The sequence below is a fragment of the Phoca vitulina genome, unplaced genomic scaffold, assembly GCF_004348235.1.
Source record: "Phoca vitulina isolate PV1807 unplaced genomic scaffold, GSC_HSeal_1.0 scaffold104, whole genome shotgun sequence".
NCBI lineage: Eukaryota > Metazoa > Chordata > Mammalia > Carnivora > Phocidae > Phoca > Phoca vitulina.
This window is the reverse complement of record NW_022589807.1, coordinates 863,598-881,928: the sequence shown is the minus strand read 5'-3', so window position 1 is coordinate 881,928 and position 18,331 is coordinate 863,598. Positions and strand designations below refer to the sequence as shown.

General features: G+C 61.2%; 1 protein-coding gene across 1 annotated transcript; it reads right to left on the bottom strand.

The window, feature by feature from the left end:
* Window positions 1–200: 200 nt before the first annotated feature.
* SUSD3 (sushi domain containing 3) lies at window positions 201–16,049 on the bottom strand. Its single transcript, XM_032397821.1, has 5 exons — window positions 15,944–16,049; window positions 5,119–5,307; window positions 4,575–4,719; window positions 3,812–3,967; window positions 201–814 (listed from the first exon to the last, which is right to left on the bottom strand). Exons 1-5 carry the CDS (start codon window positions 16,029–16,031, stop codon window positions 619–621), a joined length of 774 nt encoding a protein of 257 aa, XP_032253712.1. The 5' UTR covers window positions 16,032–16,049; the 3' UTR covers window positions 201–618.
* Window positions 16,050–18,331: the final 2,282 nt, after the last annotated feature.

The window sequence follows — 18,331 nt, the reverse complement described above, 5'->3', positions numbered from 1 at the left end:
AAGGGCAAGGCTTGCACTCAGGACTCTCATCGTGGACACCAGCTACCAGGGTGCAAGGAGATCCAGGCCACTGGAGACAGCCAGCACCAGGAGCCCGCGAGCCCGGAGCAATAACAGAGCTGTTCCACACCTCGAGGAAAACCTGCTTGACGTTCTGTTACAGAGACACAGGAAATCGAGACAGCGGTTTTCGCCTTCGTTTCTCCAGTGTTAGAATTGTTTATTTCACACCCTTCTCCCCTCATGGCTACTTGCAGGGAACAGATGCAGCGCCCCAGCCGGGTCCCTGCTCCCTCTCCACCATGCAAAATGAGATTTGCTGAAACGTCCCCCAGTCTGTTTAAAGGAGCCAGCCGGGGGGGGGCGGGGGCTGCATGTGGTCCCAGAACCTCAGTGGTGGCTCCAAGGACGCCCATCTATAAAAGCTGTCCAGCTGGGCTCCCCTGGGACAGGACACCCCTTTGGAGTCCCCAGCCCAGCTCCCTGAGGGATCCCTAAACCCGGAAGCTGGTTTCACTGACCCATTGCAAGCTGGACACAGGTCAAGATGTAGGTGGCTGGTGGTGGGGTGGGCCTGGTCCTCCCCGTGTGGAGGGCAGTCTCCGGACTCTGCCTCAGTCACCCTGGGATGTAGGCCATGTGCTGTCTGGACATTCCTGCAGTGGGCCAGGAGGCAGGCGGGGCGCCCCCCAGGTCTGCCGTGTGCACCATCACCTGGGCATGGGGTGAGCCCGCAGGACAACTGGTGGTCCAGGGGTCCTTGTCCACGCTGTGGGCCATGCCAGCCAGCTCTCTGGTGCCCTCACCCAGGTCCCTGCAGGAAGAAGAGGCAAGGCTTGGGAGAAGAGCAGGTACCCAGTGTAACCTTGACCCCATGATGGGCCCATGGGGCCTGGCCTTCCGTGGGCTTGGGGCAGGCTCAGAACTGCCCTGAGACTGAGGAGGTCCCTCCACTGGTGCCCCTGCCTGGGCCTCAGACCCCGCACCTGTACGAGGTACATGGTCCAAGAAGCAGCATGCCCATCTTCCAAGGTGGGAAGGGACTTCTTGGGGTGGTGCTGAGGAAGGGGGCTCACTCAGAGTGTGCATAAACCCCAGGGGCCAGACTTCCTTGCCTGGCCTGGTTGCCCCGGGCAGAGAAGGGACACAGGGGTCCCAGGAATGTCTAGGGAGACACCCTTGCTCCTGGCAGGCTGTCCTCTGGTGGTCTGGGCCCAGATCGCCCGTCTGCATCTTCAGTTCCCTTGGGCATGCCACCCCCAACCCACAAAGGAACCCATTCTGCAGGCTGGTGAGACCCTGCCCCCACCCACGGGCCCCTCTCCTGCATACACTGGCCACTGCTCCCTGTAGGCTGTGCACATCCCCCGCCACCGCCCGGCTTAAGATACTGTCTCTCTCCTCCCCCCACAATGCAGGCTCTCCCAATCTGTTCACCTCAGGCATCACCTCCTCCAGGAAGCCCCCCCCAGATCTCTGCTCCCACTCACACCTAATTCTCAGAAAAGCTCTAGGAAATAGTAGGGATTAAGAAGTTATCTTTTAGTTCAATGAGTAAGTGAATCAATTAATTAATTAGTGGAGAGGAAAGACTGCTTAGCAGGTGAGTCTATGGACAGCCTTAGTTCAAACCCAGCTTCACACTTAGTAGTTGTGTGTGACTCTGGACAGGCTTCTTAAAATGGGATGAAAACAGTGCACCCCCCACCCCCCAAGGTTAGAAGAGTGTCTGGCACGGTGGGAGAGCCGGGAAGCATCCAGGAAGCAGGGCAAGGTCAAGGGCACAGCCCACCTCCTAGAGACGGCTTTACCGCCCGCGCTGGGAGCCGCCCGGCACCGGGGCCTTGCCCAGGAGGGCGCATCCGGGAGGCAGCCATTCCTCCCCCCCGCACCGGCGCGCTCCCCAGCCGGGACACAGGACAGTCTGCCACAGGTCTGTAAGCAGGAGGCGCCACCGGCGGGGGTGACCGAAAAGCTCTGAAACCTGCCCAGGGGATGTGGCTTTTGGAGAAGGGGATGCGCTAGCCAAGACCGCGCAACACGGCCGGAGCGAGGAGGAAGGCTCTTGCAGCGGGCGGGTGAGGTGCTCTTGCACAGGCACACAGAGCTGCCAGGACTGGCCGGTCGCCAGCTGGTCACTCAGCAGAGGAGCCCGCAATAAAGCCAGCAATGCCAGCGGCACCAAAGGTGTGGGAGACGCTCTTCCTTAGCGTTAACCGAGGAGTGCCTGTGAGCGGGAAGCCGGCACCTGCTGAGTAAGCAAGCGGACAACAGATCGGGACACCCGGAGGCGCGGCCCAGCTCGTGCTCCGGGAGAAAGAACGTGGAGAGAAAAACATCCAGACCATTTGGCCCCAACAGGCCGTTCCTAGGATGGCCCCAAATGTCGTCTTGGAAAAGAAAAACCACTCGATGTAAGCAGACATTCACCCAAACCCGAGTGCAGTGGGTGGAGCATTTGGGGCGAAGCTCGGGGGGCCTCGGACGCCAGGGCAACACGGCGTGGCGTGGCGGTGGAAAGGGCGCAAGGCAGCGTCTCTGCCGAACCCCCTCGATGTACGCCTGCTGCGTGACCCTCCAGGGAGGGGACGGGAAATTGATCCCTTCCCACAGGCCCAGCACGTGGCACGCAGACACGGGACCAGACAGCCACGCCAAGCCCACGTGGGGCGCCGTCTCCTGAGCCTCAGTGTCCTCATCTGTGCCTCAGGCACAAGAGCAGGGAGAACGGTGATGGCCAGCACTCACGGAGCCCTCCCCCCGGCCCAGCCGAGACCCTCACTGTTGGAGCGAGGACACCGAGGGCCGAGCAGCCACCACACGGCATGGCCATCAGGTGGGGACGGGCGGAGGGAAAGGACAGCCAGCCCCGTTTCTGAGTGCTGTCCTCCACCCCTTCCCTGGAGGCGCAGCGGGCCCCGGGCCACAGCACGGGAAGCACTGGAGGTGCGTGCTGAAAGCAGGCAGGATTAGGGCATGGCGCGGCTCCCGCCAAGCAAGGGTTGGAGCCAGGGGACAGAGACCGTGAGCATGGCAGGTGGGCAGGAGGCCCATTACACTATTCCCTCTGCTTCTGTCACCCCCAGGGCAATAACTGGTTCCGGCTGGAACGTCCCTGGACCCCGAAGCCACAGGTCAGAGGTCGTGGGGGCAGCAGAGTGGCCTCTCGCAGAGACCCCAGTCTGCGTGCCCGCGGGGCGCCAGCCCGACCCGCATCTGTGATCCGCACCTGCGCCACCACTGGGCACCTCGCAGAGACGCAGCCCGAGTGTGGCCGCGCGGAAGCCTGGCGGCCCAGGACACGGTCTCTGTGGGACCACAGGCCCAGAGCCCGCCAAAGACAAACGGCCGCGCCATTTACGGCGCCCAGAGACCCCAGCCGCCGGTGCCACTTGTCATCGGGGTCAGAGGGCACACGCTCAAAGCTAGCGACACTGGGAGGTGCTCTCTCTGCAGCCCACCCGCCTCGACTGGACTCCCTGAGTCAGAGAACGGGACGTAAGAGAACGTCCTTGCAGCATCTCAGAAAGTGTGTGCATGTGTGCAGGAAGCGTGAGAGCAGGGCAGGGCGAGACGGGGAGCCCTGCTGGGCCCTCGGGAAGGGAGCTCACGTCTCTGCAGGTTTGAACTCCCAGGAGAAAGGCCTCAGGTGCGGGGCCTGGACCCAGGGCTAGAAGGACCACCGGCCGCCGGCGCAGGGGTGGGAGCTGAGGCCCAGGTGAGCCTGAGCAGCGTGTGGGGTGGCAGAGTCCTGACCGGGCCAGGCCCCCCGCCCTTGCCCCGGTGCCCCCCTTGCCGCCCCCGTGCGCACGTGGTGAAACTGTAGTTGTCATGCGCCTGGCCAGGCCGGCCCCCCGGCTCCCTGCCGCCGCCGCTGTTGCTGTTGTTCAGACCCTTGAGGCCGAGGTAGGCCGCCGGCAGCGTCTCCAAGTCCCCGGCTCTCAGCTGGAGCCACAGCTGGGTCGCCCTGGGGAGAGATCAGGGAAGGACGCTCAGGACACCCAAACCTCTTCGGGGCGGCTCTGCGGCTGGGGCCGGAAGCTCTAGAGACGGATGGCGCCAGTGGAAGCCCAACACCGAGCCCTGAATCGCACGCTCACAGAGGGTTCAGATGGCAGCTTGCACGTTGTAAATATTTTATAGTAAGAAACATACAGAAAAAGCTATGTTACGGTGAAGAAGGAAAGTGGCGGTGGGTCAGCCTTCCAGCCGCCGGCGAAAACTCACCGTCGCCGGTCAGCCCTGCTCGCCCGGCACAGCAGAGCGCAAGCCGCGAGCCGGCCCAGACGGAGGGAGAACCAGACCGGCCCCGCGTGCTCGGCCGTGAGGCTCCGTGAGCCGTGGGATGCAGAGACCCCGGTGCCACGGGGCAGCGCCTATAGCTCAGTTCCCTGAGCAGCCAGGGCGGCCCCGCGGCCCCACACGCCCGCAGGAGGCCCGGTGTCCCCACACGCCCGCAGGAGGCCCCGCGTCCCCACACGCCCGCAGGAGGCCCGGCGCGGACAGCAGTGCCTGTGAGGAGCCTCTGCCTTGGGCCCTGGCAGCGGGGGGTGGAGGCCGCGGGGCCAGCGTACCTGTCGGACGGCTGCTCGCTCCTCTTCATGCACTTCATGAGGCAGCAGGTGAGGAAGGCCATGGACATGAGCAGGATGACGGCGCAGCTGACGATGGAGGCGATCACGGCCACCTTGAAGCCAAAGGTCTCGTACGGCGGCACGGCTGCAAGGGACATAAGGCCACTCCTGCGCGGGGCTTGCCGAGGCCCTCAGCCAGCCCTATCCCGTGGGGGGGGGGGGGGGAGCTGGTGGCGGGGACAAAGTTCTGTGCAGAGTGTTGTCGGTGGGGTTATCAGGGAACACTGCCCTCTAAGAAAGGGGTGTTCGGGCAGGGCTTTGGAGGGTGTGTAGGAGTTCACAGCGGCACACTGGAAACAGCTCTGACAGCGAGGTCAGTGGTGGTCCCTGGTTCCCACACGCTGCAGCCTGGGCCCCAGATGCCTGCACACAGCCCACGGCCTGCTTCCACAAGGTCGCAAGCCGGCACAACCCTCTGGGAGCCTATGGGCCGTCTCAGGTGACTTTCCGGAAGGGCTCAAAGGCTGGGGGGAGCAGGCCTCACATTTGCACACGGGGATCACTGAGGACCACTCGGCGGCACTACCCTTCCAGGCGCAGGTCAGGAGGCCGGACCCAACCATCTGGTGGCCTGAGGGGCAGTGGAACACGATGACGGTCCCCACAGAAGTGCCGTTGCCGCGGAGGACTTGGAGGGTGCCCCGCGGGGGTGGCCACACACGTGTGCATGCGCCTAGGGAAGAAAAGAGGAGAGATGGCATGAGGACCCCATCCTGGCGGGCGGAGGGTGGGCAGGAGCCCCGCCAGCCGCGTGACACTCCGGAGAAGGTCCCACAGCCCAGACCACTGGGTGTGGCAGCCATCCGGCCGGTGGCCCAGAGACAGACGCAGAGCGGATCCCCACAGTAAGCGAACTCTAGAGGTTCCGAAGACCACGGTGTTGAAAACGTAACTTTGTGTCAGAAGACAATAAAGGCAAATTCAGGCGACCCTTGAACACAGTTTGAATGGCTCGGGTCCACTTGATACGGGACTTTTTACAGGACAGAACTGTCCGCGTATTTCCCTTACTTGTGACTTTCCCAACGTCGTTTGCTTCTCTCCCGCTCCCTTTACTGTAAGAACACAGTACGTAACACATCTAACACACAAGCTACATGTCTAGTGACTGCTGGTGTGATCGGTGAGGCTTCGGTCACCAGGAGCCAGCAGTGGTAAAGTTTTGGGGGAGTCTGAAGTTACAGCTGAATATCAGCTGCATGACCCTGTGATGTTCAAGGGTCAACGGCACATAATTAGCATCTAAGCATAGTTCTGAAGGCAGAGTCCAGAAAAAAGGGAGGGACAGTGTGGACAGTGTGAAGAGTAAACAGGAAAACTTCCAATAATGGAAGAAACAGGAAAATATATTTGGAGAACAGAGGACAAAGGTTCAACCCATGTGCGATCGCACACACCCACACAAACGGAACATCCCTGTGAACAGGGACGGCTGATGTGGGACGCAGCCCCTCACGGAGGAAATGCAAGGAACCAAGTGCAGGAAAGAACACTAGTCCTTGCAGTGCTGGGGAGAGCTAGTCTTCCCCCCTCACGCTGGTAAAAAGGAAGAGAAAAAAGACCCACGGCGAAGGTCCTAGGGCCGGGAACACCCGCTCTGGGACTCGGCTGGTGGGTGCGGATCCAAACCTCCCTGGACGAGTCTGGGAAAATGTTAAGAGCCTTGTGTCGTGTGTATCATCCAAGAATTTAGCCAAAGGAAAGACGACGAATCTGCAGCCAGGATTTCTACACCAGGATGTTCACTCCCAAGCGTACGCAGAAGAGTGGGGGTTGGAAACCACCATGTACCCTGCTGTGGGGCCGGGACAGGGAATCCAGGCACATCCTGGCGACAAATGCCACCATACTGCCCTACGTGAGGGCACAGAGACAGGCTGAATGAAGCAGCAGTCACAGCACTTGTATAAAATAACCACAACGACAATAGCTGGCACTTCCCCGGAGCCTACTGCGTGCGGGACGCTGAACCCACACCTTACATGCATTAACACATCAATCTGCACAGCACCTTCCTGGGGAGCTGCCATTCTCCCCACCTGACAGGTCAGCAAACCGAGGCACAGGGCGGTTAAGTCACCTCCCGAGGTCACAGGGCAGGGATTCGGAACCAGGCAAGGTGGCTCCAGGCCAGCTTCTCAACACACGTGTGCACACAGACACACACGTGCAGAGACACACACGTATGTAAGATACACATGTGTGCAAGACACACATGCACACACATACACAGGCAGAGACACACATGCACAAACATAAGTGTGCAGAGACATGCATGCACAGACACACGTGCCCAAAGACACACATGCACATACATGTACACAGACACACATGTGCCCAGATACACGCATGCACATGCGTGTGCACAAGACACACATGTGCCCAGAGACACACACATGCACACAGAGACACACGTGCACAAACATACATGTGCACACAGGCATGCATGCACACAGACACACATACACCCATACGTGCGCGTGCACAGCACACACAGACACACACATGTGTGCAGACGTGCATGCACATGTATGCACACAGACACAGGCACCCAGTCACGTGTCCTTTGTGTCCAGCTTCTCTGCTCAGGACAATGCCCGGGGGAGGCGCCAGGCGTGACGTCCTGTGGCCCACTTGGCATGCCATGACCCGCCAAGCTCCTGCACTCCCCAGCCTGCTCATCACGTGGCTTTCCCCGTGTTCTGACGTTAGCACCAGGCCTCCCTCCTTCACTTGCTCCAGCCCCAAAACTTAGAGCCCTCCCCGACTCTTTTTCTCAATCCACGGCCAATTCACCAGCAAACCCTGTGGGCTGTGCTTTTAAAATCTATACCCAGGACATCTGCAGGGAGCTGGAGCGCCCCTCTCAGCACCCCACTTCACACAGGCTGTGAGGGCCAAGCACACCCACGATGGGCCAGGGCAGTGGCTATTCCTCGGCCCGGCCACAGCTGCGCACGCACACCCTCCACACAGCGCGTCACATGTCTGCGCACGACCAGCCCCGTGCAGGGGGAGGCCAGGCGACCCGTTGTCACGCTGTGAGGGCGAGGCTGCGAAGGGGGCAGCGGCCTGAGCATCGGCCCTGTGTGGGGCAGAGCCAGGCCTTCCCCCCGCCAGGAAAACAGCAGGAGCTGTGGCTGCCCGACCCCTGGCTGTGCACAGTGACCGTGAGGGACGGCGCCTGGCTGGGCTCTGCCAGGCTGCAAGTGCTTGGCCCCACCGGGAACCTGGAGGGGGGCCCACAGGCTGCAATGTGGGGGAAAATGTGAGCCGGGGGCCTTATGCTTTGTGCACTTTGTTGGGGGGCTGACTCCCGGATCAGCTCAGACGACGCTGGGCACCTAATGGGTGCTTCGCGCCCATGAGCAGGGCAGTCCCTCACTCCCTGACAGATGGGGAAACTGAGGCACAGCAAGGCTGGACAGTGCTGGGCCTCCCCGTGTGCAGGTGTCCATCACCAGCGTCCCCACCACCACCAGCAATGCAGCTCTCATAGAATGTTCCGGTCAGAAAGTACCCTCATTCCTGGCCTGGTGCACACTCATAAGCATCCCAGGGGACAGCGCGGAGGAGTCCTTATCCCCACTTTTCTGCGAGGACACCGATCTTGCGGAGGTGGCGGACGCCACGGGAAGGGGCCCAGAAGTAACACCGCAGCATAGCAGGGCTGTCTCTCCCGCATAGACCGCACTTATGCATCAACAACAGGGTCCAAAATCACAACAGAAAAGTACAGGGCACTCAGAACAGAAAAACAAATGTCTTAAGAACCAGGGGCAGGGCAATGAGTTAAAAAAAAATTAAATAAAAGGCATTCACATTGGAGAGGAAGAAGCAAAACTTCACCATCCAATGACATGATCTTGGATCTAGAAAAATCCCCAGGAATCTAGTAAAAACCTGCAGAAAGCAATAAGCAATTCCCACGGGGCCGCAGGAGACAAGACCGACACACGGAAATCCGTGTATTTCAGCACAGCGGCCATGAACAGCCTGGATGTGAGACGGAGACGGCAATCCCACTTACTTACGTAGGATAAACTGAACAAAAGAAGGGCAAAACTTAAACCCTTGAAACTCTAAGACATTGTTGGCGGAAATAAAGGTCCTAAACGAAGGGGAAGCCGCCCACCCCTTTGGACCGGGAGACGGACCCCATGGGGACCGACGCTAGCCTCCACTCATCTGCACACAACACGGCCTCTACCAGGGTCCCAGCTGCCGCCCCCCAGAAACCAACAGGCTGGTCCCAAAATTCATAAGGACTTGCAGATGGAACCCACACAAAAACTATCTCGAAAAAGAACAAAGTTGGAGAACTCACAGTGTCCTATTTCACAACTTTCCACAAAGCTACAGTGACAAAGGGACAGACATTGAGGCCAATGGAGCAGAACTGAGAGCCCAGAAATAAACTCATATTTACAGCGAAGCAAGTTTCGAAAAGCATTCCAAGACAACTCAGTGGGACGAGAACAGTGCTCCAGCAACCGGTGCTGGGACGACAATATCCACGTGCTACGTAGAGCGGGCCCTCTGCTCACACCGTACACGAAAACTAACGTGAAGTGAATCACAGACCTAAATATAACAGCTAACTCTTAGAAGAAAGCGGAGGGATAAATCTTCCTGACCTTGGATCAGGCAATGATTTCTCAGATATGACACCAAAAGACAAACAACAAAAGCGAAAAACAGATAAATGGGACTTGATCGAAATGAAAAACGTTTGTGCTTCAAAGGACAGGATCGAGAAAGTAAAAAGACAAGCCACAGAGCACGAGAGACCATTTGCCAATCACACCTCTGGTAAGGGGATTGTATTCAGAATGCAAAAATTATTATTAATTTTTTAAAAGATTTTATTTATTTATTTGTCAGAGAGAGAGAGCGAGAGAGAGACAGAGAGAGAGAGAGCGCACAAGCAGGGGGAGGGGCAGAGGGAGAAGCAGACTCCCCGCGGAGCAGGGAGCCCGACACAGGGCTCAGTCCCAGGACCCTGAGATCATGACCTGAGCTGAAGGCAGACGCTAAACCGACTGAGCCACCCAGGAACCCCTAAAAAATTATTATACTGAATTATAAAAGGGAACCAAATTTAAAAATGGGCAAAGGATCTGGATGGACTCTAAAGATAGACCAGTGGCCCACGGAAAGATGCTCAGCATCCGTCGCCTTCAGGAAAGCGCTAATCAGGTCAGGGAGGGACTGGCTCACATCCACGAGCACCCGTACGTGAGACAGAGGGTAGCAGGTGTAGCAGGGGCGTGGAGACCCCAAGGCCTCGCGCGCGGCGGGCGGGCACCCAGCACTCACACAGAGAGTCGGCGTGTGATGCCGCGACGCCCCGCCCAGCTCCCGCACGGAGAGATGAAAACACATCCACACAGACTTGTACACACACGTTCCCGGCAGCGTTATTCACAACAGCCGAAACGGAGAAACCGCCCTCGTGTCCGCCAACTGATGAACGGATAAATGGCGTATGGTACAAGCCACACTCGGAATATCAAAGGAGACAGGCACTGACCCACCGTGTGGCGAGCGGCCACAAAACCTCACGTGGTCTGACTGCATTTCTATGAACCGCTCGCAAGAGGCCAATCCTCAGAAGGAAAGCGGATTAGCCAGGGGCGGGGAAGAGACGGCTACGGCACGCACGGCTTCTTTCTGGGGTGATGAAAGTGTTCTAAAGCGGACCGTGGTGAGGGCTGCTCAGATCCGCAAATGTACCACGAGCCACCAAGCTGCACACATTAAATATCGTATACTTCAAATGGGTGAATCATATGGAATATGAATTATATCTCAATAAAGCTCCTAAACAATTTCAGGAAAATACTTCTGTCAATCAAAGAAATGCAAATTTAAAATGCGAGGTATTGTTTTTGGCCTGTTAGCTTGGCCGACATTAAAGACTAGCCTACCAGGGTGGGCAGGGGATGGAAGGGCGCGTACACAGCACCTGCCCTGTGCCCTGACCTGGACGCTTCCCACTCACGCTCGCTGGCCTGGGGGTACCCAGTGGGACGCAGACTCTGAATCCAGAGTCAGCTCTTAACTGACCAAGCTCTGCCCCGAAGACCGCCATGGGGGAGGGAATCGACGCAGTCACGAATGAATGGAAGGATGCCCAGAGTCAGCGGCCCCCACCAGGATCCCTGGACCTGGACTCACGCTGACCTTCCGGGCAGGGCAGTTTGGAACTGGGTAGATAGAGCGTGGCAGCCACAGGCCGGCCACGTGGCCCCTTCCGCAGGGTCACCAGGCCCCAACACTTCCCAGACCCCGATTTAGAGCTGTCACTTCTGCATTCTTGTGTGGCTCAGCAGCTTCCTTCAGTACCGCCCAGCATGGCCCTCGGCGAGGGGAGGGGGCTGAGCCTGAGGGTGCTCGCAGCGGTCTGCCCAGCCCCCGCACCCGGTCTGTACGGCTAGAACTTTCTCAAGAAGGCCGGGTGCCCCCGGGATGGAGCCGCTGGTGAAAGGTCCAGGGTCAGGGTCGAGCTGGAAGGCGTGGTAACAAATCCCTTCAACTCCGCGGTATGTCCGAGACAAGCCAGGGACAGCGCCCCAGCAACCGTCACTGCTGCGTGTAGTCGGGTGGCCCACTCTGCCCCCCAAGGCCCAGCCCAGACCCCTACCCCTCGGGCTCTGCCGGCCCCAGGAAGCCGGCAGCAGGCCGGCTCTGCACCGCCCCCGACCAGCTGGGTGACCCCAGCACTCCGCCGCTCCGGGCCTGGGACCCACCTGCAGGTGCGGCAGTGGCCGGGGGGCTGGCGGGCCTGCCCCAGACAGCGCAGCCCCAGCGGGGAAACCAGTACTGCCACCTTGGACACAGCGCCCTGGCGTGTGCACAGGGTTGGGGGCAGGGCTTGTGGCAACTGTCACATCCTGTGCTGCGGCCAGTTCCGGGGCCAGGGTGCCCATCCTCGGTGTCACCACCTGGCAGTGCTCCTCCCCAAGTGCTCAGAGCCGTGAAGGTGGGAGATGAGGGGCGTCAGAGGCGGGGAAGGGGCTGCGCTCACCTGCAGACCCTCCACGGCGCACCCCCAACGCAAGACAGGAAAAAGGATGTGGGGCTCACCCCATGAACACGCCGTGAGGCTCCAAGACTCAGAGCGGTCCCGGCCCCTTCCCAGCCCTGTGGCCTCAGACTCTGCATTTCCTGGCAGCGAGGGGAGCTCGTACCCCTCAGAGGGGGGGAGCCGCGCCACCAGCACACGTGTGCTGCTTGAACACTTAAACACACAGGCCTTAGGAAACAATCCTGGTGAGTGAGGGGTGGGTGAGGAGCCCTGCCCACAGCCTGTCCTGCAGAGGAGGCCAGGCTGGGAGCTCAGGCCCCCGTAAGCCCAGAGCCTGGATGGGAGGCGGAGGACAAGCAGGAGGGCTCCTGCTCTGTGGGAACGCGCCCAGCCCCCAACCTCAGGGCCTCTCCACAGGGTCAGACTCGGCTCCACCGTCTCCCGGACCCAGGTCCTCGCTCAGACTCCATGTCCCCATCTGCAAAACGGGGTGACCTGCCCCCCAGGCTCACGAGAAGAGGAGGACCACCCCATGGAAACCTTAGAACTGCGCCTGGAGCTCAGAAACTGTCCCCTGGGAGGGGCTCACTGCCTCATTCTGACCCTCTAGTCCATGGTACCCAAGACACCTCCACCTGCCACCCTCCCACCCCAGTAACCTACGGGGTCTCCTGCATCCCTTCCCCGGGCTGAGCCCGTTTTCCAGACGAGGAAGCTAAGGTCCACCAGTGTCTCCCCAAGGCCCCGGGGTGTCCACGGGCAGGGTCGACACAGGACTTTCCACAGGACTCGTGACACACAGCCAGGACAGGGCAGGGAGGTGGCGCGTGCCAAAGGGCTACTGGGGATTCGGACACACCTACTCAAGACCCCTCCCAGAGACATCCCGAGGAGTCACCAAGGCCTGGCGGCTGGGCCAGCTGGCTCCAGCGGCCGTGTCCCCAGACACTGTAAACTCAGCCTCTGCTCACACCCCTCACTGACCCCTCCCCAGCCCGGAGACCCCTGGGCCCCCTCACTGGCCCACCAACAGCCCCTCCCTTGATGTCTCAGAGGCAAATCCCATCTTCTCCCGTCCCTGCTGAAAACCCTCAGATACCCAGCGGCCCCTGGACGGCCCTCCCACCTGCGACTGGCCCAGACACTGGACGCTGCACCCCCAGCCCTTCCCTGGCTAGACCAACACACCCCTCAGCCTTTGCTGCATTGTTCCTCAGGCCCTTTATGGCATCTCTCCCTGTCTCTTTTTTGCTATGCCCAAATATATCTTAAAGGAGGAAAAACACAGTGAATGCATTTGTTGCAAAGAAGACACAAACCCAAACCAAACCCCGTGGGCTCCCTGCACAGTGAAGGGCAGACCTGCCCTTGAATGGCCGCATCTCCAGCCGACCCCCCCTCGCACACTGAGGGGAGCAGGGCCTGACTCAGGTGCTTCCCCCGCCCAGCCCGCATGGCCAGCAGGGTGAAGAATAAGCCTCTCTTGTTAATCTTTTATCAGGAACCTTGGACCACAGGCCCGCCCCTCCCATCCTCCTTCCTGGAGACCACGCTGCCCTCAAATCCTGACCTCACCTGCGGGGGCCCCAGGTAAATAAGTTACCTTTCCCACTTCTGCCAGAGGAACACTGGAGATGGGGGAGGCAGGCCGCAGGGACAGCCTATCGTGGGCCTGGGTCTCTGCACCACTGGGGGGTTGCTTCTTGCTCTGAGTCTGTTTCCCCCAAATGGAGAGGGAAACCTGAGGAGGAGAGTTTAAAAGGGTGACCTGCACACACACAGGTGTTCTGTGGAGGGTGGGACCACCACGACCCCAGCAGGGGGGGCAGCCACACGTGGGAGGCCCACAGCCCTGTGTGTCTTCAGGCAAGACACTCGCCCTCTGGAAGCGCGTCTCCTCTCCCCGTGGAGGGCGGGCCGGACCTCGGCCACGGTGGAACCGGTCACCCAGGGACTCCCCTGGCGGCTGGCAGGTCAGCTCACACCAGCGGAATAGTCTTCCAGAGCAGAACCAGGCTGATTCCCACCCTCTCAGGGGAGACCATCGAGGCTCTGCCCGCACCTGGAAGGAGGCCGAGCTGGCCTCGGGGGAATAGAGGCTACATCCGGATTCCCACGGCGCGCCCCGAGCCTCAGTCTCCCCTCTGTGAAGGAGAGGGCACAGGTCAGCTGTACGGCAGGGCCGTAGGAGTGCCGCCCAGGGCACACCCTCACCATCCTGGGTCCTCCTGCTGCCCCCTTCCAAGGCCCCTCCTTCAAGGCCTTCCAGAAGGTTGGGGGGGTCACCTCCGGCTGCTGGAACCCTGTGTCCCTCCCACAGGGCTGCGTTCCTACACAATCTCCCCCATCAGGGAGTTGCTGGAGCTGCCCTGGGACCAGGGCCAGAGCCAGCGGGGGCCTGTGGGCAGTGGAAGGGTGGCCTCCATGGTGGGCTGAGGACCCAGTCAGCCACTCAACAATCACTTAAGCCCCTGCTCTGAGCCAGCCTCCCCCACCGGCCCTTCACCAGCCACACATGGGCGATGGGGGAAGAACGTGGACCCCAGGACGCAGCTGGACCTCAACACCTACCCTCAGGAAAGCAGAGTAATCCGTTCTACGACTGCAGCAAAAACACCCCCACTGCTGTTTTAGGGAGTGCCAAGGTGTCTCCAAAAGACCCCACACACATCCCTTCACAACCCCACAGGGACAAGAGGGCACCCATTTCACAGCTCAAAAGACCGGGGCCAGGGGGCAGGGGAATGGTGGAGTCTGGACGGACATGTTACCCGGCGGCAGAACGACCACGGCCAGGGTGGGTGCACAAGCCCCCCCCGACTCTGCCTGGCCTGTCCACAAGCCTGGGGGCAGGTGTACAATGTCCACCACTTAGCACGTGGGGAAACGGAAGCCAGAGGCAGAGAGACACATCCCAGGTCAGAGGGGGCTTCCGACCCAAACGCTGAAGGACTCAAGGGCCGGGAGCGCCCCCTCCCCAGGGCTCTGGTCCAGGAGAAGGCTGAGCTGTGGCTGATCCGCAGGGGTGGGGCAGGCCAGAGGGCGGGGACTGGCCCCTGAGAGCCCTCCCCACGCTGACCTCTCAGCAGTCTTCTGCATGCAAACACGTCTGGGCCCTGCCATCCCCTTGTGCAAGTCCCTCTGTGTCTTGGTCAACACCCAGCTTCGCAGGCGGGCGCTGCTGCAACAAAGCCACAGGGTCCTCAGGAACAGGAGCAAAGCCGCGAATTCGGGGGGGGGGGGAGGGAGTCAAAGAAAATACACCCACCCCACCCAGCCAGGGGCTTCGCAAAGCTGAGCACCTCTGCTCTGCTGGCAACTTACCTCCTTGGGCCTCAGTTTCCCCATTTGAGAATGAGCTGCCCGCCAGGCCCCCCGCCCCGCGCCGGCCCCCAGCGTGGCAGGTGTCATTGTTTTAGGCCTGAAGGGCTGCACCCAGGGGCTGTGACCGGGCCAGCCTGCTCCACCAGGCCCACCTTCCACGTGTGCGAAGAGCCCAATCCTGCCCCTGGCCTGGGGCGCAGGTGCGCAGAGACCCTTAGGCTCAGGGGGGAGGGGCAGCGTCCACTAACGTGAGGCTCTGGGACATCTGGTTCTGCGTCTACAAGGGTTAGGCTTTAGACGCGTTCATGCAGCAAAACCAGCTCTCAAAGCCGGGCCTTCGGGGGGTGTCACCCCAGCCAAAGCACGACGGTGAACCCTCATCCAAACCCTCTCGAAATCAGTCACAAAGTCAGCTAACTGCCCGCCCACCCTCCTTCTGGAGACCCCGGGCCTCGTCCGGGCCTGGCAGCCGCGGGACCTCGGGCAGGCTCTCTCTTCAGGCTCAGTTTCCCCACCTGTGAAGTGGGCTTGGGGGGCCAGCCAGGAGCCCGTCCCCGCAAAGACAGGCGGGTTCCCCACGTCCGCCGCACCGACTTCCCCTGCACCGAGCCGGCCGCGCCGGCGGAGGGGGCGCCGCACCGGGAGAGGGCGCGCACCTGGGCGGGTGGGCGGCTGGGCGCCGCCGCCTGGTTTCGGACCGCCTGCGGTCGGGCTCCGGCTTTGCTGGGGCGCCGGCTGGGCCGGCCGAGAGGGTCGGGGAGGCTCGTTCTCGGGCGGCTGTCCGGCTGGGGGCCGTCCCGGACCCGGCTGTGCGCCCCCTCTCCCGGCTGTGTGCTCTTGCCCCCACGGCTGTGCGCACCCCCTCCCCGCCTCCGCCATGCCGCCCGCCTCTCGGCTTCCCTGTCCGTGAAATGGGTGCAGAGCCCCGCCCGTGGCGCGCAGTCCCAGCGCTCACCTGTGCGGTTCCCCGGGGCGGGCTCCGCGTCCCCTGCGCGCTCCCCCGGCCTCGCCCTGCGGCGAGGGGTCGCGGCCGCCCCGGGCATCCCTGCGCTCGGCGGTGCTCTGCGGGGACTGCGGGGCCCGAGCCCGAGGGGCGGGGCAGTCCTGGACACGCCCTCCAGGGGCCCCGCCCCATGGGTCTGGGGGCGGGGCCGGCCCCGCGGGAGCCCCAACCCCCAAGGGGCCAAGCTGGCTGCGCAGGAAGTCTCGCTCCACGGCCTTGCACGGGCTTTGCCCTCGGCTCCCGCCCCTGCGAACACCCCGGCCCCCCAGGCCAGGTGTCTTCCGTGAGGGGCACATGGGACCCCATCTGTGTCACCGTAGGCCAGGCCCTCTGAGCTAGGGGTCCTAGGTCTTCACTGAGGAACTCCGGGTGCTGGGGGCAGATTCAGACCCCTGGGCTCTGGCTGTGCCCCCACCTACACACCCGGGGGACCTGCCCTCTCCTGGCTCGCCCCCTCCAGCTCAACTCCCTTGGGTTGTGGTACCGGGCTGGGTCCGGAGCTGCGGCCCGCCCCTTCCTCACCCCAAACACCGCCCAACCCAGGCACAGCGCCCTGCCCTGGCAACCGCCCAGGGTGCTCTCCTACCATTGACACAGGAGCTGAGGCAGCTCTGGGTGGCTCAGGGCTGCTGCTGAGTAGGCTTGTCGCCCTGCAGAGCAGGGGGAAGCTTCCTTAGCCGAGAGAACAGCAGATGCAAAGGTCCTGAGGTTGGAATGTTTGGGAAGCTTGAGGAACAGCCAGAAGTCTGGTGGCTGGCTCAGGAAGTCTGGGAAGGTGGCCCAGGTGGACAGGACTGGCTCTGGAGGGCCTGGCAGGTGGCAGCAAAGAGGTGAGTGTTCTCCTGGGACCACAGAGTAGTGTTCCAGCAGAACAGTCCCCCCACCCCACCTGCTTTCCTAGCCCAGTAGAATACGTGAGGGGCATGCCCCTATCCTGGGTGGGAGTTGCTTTCACCCCATAATATCTCCTCCCCACTTCAGACTGGTGAACCACACATGATGAGTTTCTTCGATTCCCTTGACCAAGCAGGTGTTTCCCATTTGCCACATTGGGAAGCCAGGTGAGTCCACAGGGTTCCCTCCAGACCGTGCTAGGGGCCTGGAGCCCCAGAATTCCCTTCCAAATGCCCCCCAGCCCATCTCCAGGGCTTGCACACAGGGCTGGGAGGGGACGCGGGATGGCTTCCAGTAGCCCAAAATGCAGAATTGAGCCTGGCCATTAGGGTGTGTATGTTTTCTGGGGCTGCTGTAACAGGGGGCCATGGGCTGAGCGCCTTAGGACAACAGCAATGTGCTCTCGGGGTCCTGGGGGCCTGAAGTCTAAGACCAGGTGTCAGCAGAGCCTCCCCTCCAAGGGCGCCAGGAAGGATCTGTTCCGGCCTCTCTCCAGCTTCCCACAGTTCCTTGGCTCGTGGCAGCAGCATTCCAGACTTCGTGTGGCCGGCTGTCCCTTTGTACGTTTCTGTCTCTGTGCCCAAATTTCCCCTCTTCTACAGGGACACTCGTCAGCCCTTTTGACCTCACTGTAACTTGGTCACCTGGAGAAAGATGCTGTCTCCAAACACTGCGTGTTCTGGGGTGCTGGGAGTTAGGACTCCTGCACTTGACTTTTGGGGGTGGGGTGGGCACAGTTCAGCCATAACAGATGGTATTAAGGTCGGGGACAGACATTTTTCTTGGTGTGTGGCTTGGTTGTGTGTTCTGGGTGTTCAAGCACGTGGTGCTGGACAGCTAGGGACGGCCGAGGACCTCTGCCACATCCCATGGGAAACCATGTCCCTCGTCACGGGCCAGGGCACCCATTGCCACCAAAGCTGTCTCCACAAGCAGGAGGCACTGGGGCACTGGGGTTGGTTCTAGAAGTGAATCCACGGCTGATAGGAGCCACGAGCTGGGCTGCCCCGTCCACCATTTCCGGGGCCTCTTGGAGAGCCCAGCAACACTAACTGTGTGCAGGGAGGGAAACTGAGGCCCAGGAGGGAAGGCACTTGGCCCACCTCAGATGCCCAACCGACTGGACCACCCCCACCCCGCCCGACACCTCATGCCCCCATGTGGGGCGGGGACCATGGCGCTAACGGCCTTCACCCCATGCCACGGGCCTTAGTGTTCTCATCTGAGGGACAGAGAAGGTTGCGCCGCCCTCCTGATACCACGGAGGCTGTGACATGATCTGTGACAGACCTGTGCCACGGAGGGGGCCACACAGGCCCCACCAGTGTTTGCACTTACTCCCCTCCCCACCTGCCCCTGGCTCTCCCGGCTGCTCAGGGCCCCAGCCTCCCCGTGTCCTGGCCCAGACTGGGAGCAGTGCCTGGACTGTGCCCGGCCATGTCTCTC